The sequence below is a fragment of the Apis dorsata genome, unplaced genomic scaffold (genome assembly GCF_000469605.1).
Source record: "Apis dorsata unplaced genomic scaffold, Apis dorsata 1.3 scaffold_111, whole genome shotgun sequence".
Classification (NCBI taxonomy): domain Eukaryota; kingdom Metazoa; phylum Arthropoda; class Insecta; order Hymenoptera; family Apidae; genus Apis; species Apis dorsata.
This window is the reverse complement of record NW_006263406.1, coordinates 105,181-108,195: the sequence shown is the minus strand read 5'-3', so window position 1 is coordinate 108,195 and position 3,015 is coordinate 105,181. Positions and strand designations below refer to the sequence as shown.

The following is a 3,015-nucleotide window of genomic DNA, read 5'->3' as shown; positions in this document are numbered from 1 at the left end:
GTAATCCGGCTCTGGGATCGGTGGTGCCGTGTTCGCCGCCACCACCGTGTTCCCGGTGTTGTTGTTAGCCACGGACGAGAGATTCGTGATCGAGGAACTGGTACTGATGCCTTTCTTCTTTCTCTCCCTGATGCCGATCGTGCTGTGACTTCTATTCGTCTTCAATGGTTGGGCGTATTGGTTGTTGGCCGACTGATTGTTGTTCACTTGGTTGTTGTTGCTCACCGCGTTGTTCACGTTCTGTTGGTTATTTAACGGTTTGAACGTCGTGTTGTTGGTGGTGCGCAAGCTGTGCGACTTTCTCACGTGACAACGGGTCGTATGGGTTGGCAGGCTACGGGAACGATACCCCACAGTCTTCATGTCTTCCGGCGAGGCGTACAGTTTTGCGCTGTTCGAAGGTCGGAAACTCGACATCACGCCATAACTTCCATCCACTGTCGCGGCTGCCAATTCTGAATAGAGCGGGAAAAAATACATATTATTATCCATCCATTGAAATTTATTCCAAATAAATAACGCTCGATTCGGTCAACAACGCGTCGAAATACGTGGAAGATATGTATGTATATATATATGTTTATATATATATATATATATATATACACCTTTGACTTGCTGTATATGAGCCATGTTATCGTAGACAGAAGCCGGTGTGACTACATCCGGCACATTAGCGCCCACGTTTACTTTGACTACTTGGCCGACAGGTGGCGGTGGTGGTGGATGATTCGGTGGTGGAAGTCCGTTTCTTCCATTCAACGCGTTCACGTCTTCTTGGCTTCTATGCCCTTTCGGAGCTAAAATGGACGACTGCACCTGCACATTCAAGTCCGGCGTACTGTGAAAGTCTCGATGAAGATCGGAACCACCGCCCAATCCACCGAAGAATCGCACCCTCGAGTTCAACTGTGAACAAGCCGACAAATCTTATTGGAATTTACAACTCGTCGATAGAGAGAAGAAGAGCGTTCAACGAAACGGAAACAATAGCTGGATACATTAGCTGGATACACTACACTGCGATGAGTAACGCGATATTCGAGAATCGCGTTTAATAATCGAGATACTTATGTACATGTTTTCAATTGACGCGATTTAATTTCGTAAAAGCGGCAACACAAAAAGCAGGTAGGTTGTAGGTAACTCGATCATCGTATCAACATGTGTCTATTTACACGCGATACTTTTCTCTCTTGTCTATCTGGTTCGTCTATCCTTTTTTATATTTTTTTTCGAGACGTCGAGCAGCGCTGTATTCCGCCGGTATTTAAAACTCGCGACGATTTAAGACGCAAAATGGAAAATCGGTTTATTAAGCGCGTAAGGTTCGATTATACGGGGGAAGCAGCTGCACGATCATGCAAAAAGTGTAAGCAAAGTAATTAAAACGTTCATTTCATGGATACACGTGGTTAGTTCTGCGAGGCGTGTTCATAAAGCTGAAAGTGATATCCGATGCCCTTTCGAACATCGGATTTTCATTAGCAAATGGCTTAGTCACCTGGAATCATGCAAGTCACGGACGCGCTAGAAACAAAGTATTTTCGATCAGTAATATAAGTCGTCCTCGTTGTCTCTCTCGTACCAGGAGCGCCCCTTGCTGTACACTCGTGCTGGCTTGCGAGAAAACTATAACACACATGCGTAAAAACAGCCACCGTCACCGCTAGGTAGCATGCATCGAGGAGTTTTAACCTCTCTGAAAAAATTCTTTGTAACTCTTGCGTCGTATATATATAAAGTGATAACGTTTAAACGACAAAGGATGGAAGGGTTAGCGATTAATCAAATGGCAAAAGATAATTCTACGAATATGGGGGTTATCAACAACCAACAAATCTACCGTTAGGTTAATATCACGAGAGGGGGGGGGGTGATTAAAGTTGCGATCGAAGTTCGAAGAGAGAGTTTGCCGATTCTAAGGATTTTCCCGATTCGAAAGCGACATTATCTTGCATCCTTAGAAAAGGCAACGGAACGGAGCGAAATTCGTTCAAATTCTACAGCGATTACACCAAATCTACATCACGTTCGTACGATCGAAGAAAAATCATCGTAACCAAGGATTCGCTAAATTTCGGACGAAAAGAAAGAAGATATGCGATTTAAATTTGGAGGGGAAGTATTCCTTACTTTGCCTTTGCGTTTCATTTCCGCTACGCTCGCGTATACCCTGCCGGTCTTTGCAGGCGAGGAAGGATGCGACTTGGTAGCTTGGCCAGTTTGAAAGTGAGAGCTCATCATGGACGAGCTGTACTGACCACTGGCACTACCTTGCTGCCGCTGAAATAGTTCCTGGAAGAAAGGAAGGACAAAGCTGAAGCCTCGGTAAATCTCGTGCAATCTGCCATTCGAGGAATAGTAAAGGAAAGCGGATCGATCGTTCGTGATCGCGAGCAACGTGATAAAANCGATTCCCTCATACGTACGCACCTCCAGTTCCGCGGCGGTGATCCTACTGGAGGTGGGCCTCGATCGGATACTGGCCGTTCTCGGTTGTACCGGTGTGTTTTGTCCGGTGTTGGGTCCGGTCGACGGCTGCTGGGGAAGATGGATAGACTCCGCGCTACTCGATTTAGCCCCCGTCGATGTGATTTCATCGCGATCGTCTCTCTCCCCACCACCTTCTGCGCCCCACGAGAAAAAGTCGTTTTATCATCCGACCTTCTTCGTCGAATCCTCCTTTCGATTTCCAGTTTTTCTTTTCTTTTCAATTTTTCTTACCTAATCCAGCCACCATCGATCTTGCTCGCGCCCGGCCAACGCTCAGAGTCGTCTTTGGATCTCTTCGGGGCGGCATTGGGGCGGGTGACCTGCCCAGCGTACCCCCTATCGCCACGTTGTTGTTACCTTTCCGCGGGAGGGTCGCGTACTGTCTCTGAATCGGTTGACTAGTTGGCAGAAGCGCTGCCGATTGCGAATTCGGAAGGCTGATCACCGGCGAGACCACCGTCATTCGTACCAACTCCCCCGATTTTCGTATCAGGTCCACTACGTGCTCGTGCGACGCCG

At 47.3% G+C, this 3,015-nt stretch overlaps 1 protein-coding gene across 1 annotated transcript in view; it reads right to left on the bottom strand.

Annotated features, from left to right (window-relative positions):
• LOC102677969 (SH3 and multiple ankyrin repeat domains protein 1) overlaps window positions 1–3,015 on the bottom strand; it is a 37,570-nt gene that overhangs the window by 2,111 nt on the left and 32,444 nt on the right. Inside the window, exons 11-15 of the mRNA XM_031508892.1 lie at window positions 2,728–3,015; window positions 2,437–2,630; window positions 2,137–2,298; window positions 609–909; window positions 1–455 (exon numbers count right to left, since the gene is read on the bottom strand). Coding sequence (XP_031364752.1) covers window positions 1–455; window positions 609–909; window positions 2,137–2,298; window positions 2,437–2,630; window positions 2,728–3,015 — 1,400 coding nt within the window. The remainder of the gene's footprint in view (window positions 456–608; window positions 910–2,136; window positions 2,299–2,436; window positions 2,631–2,727) is intronic.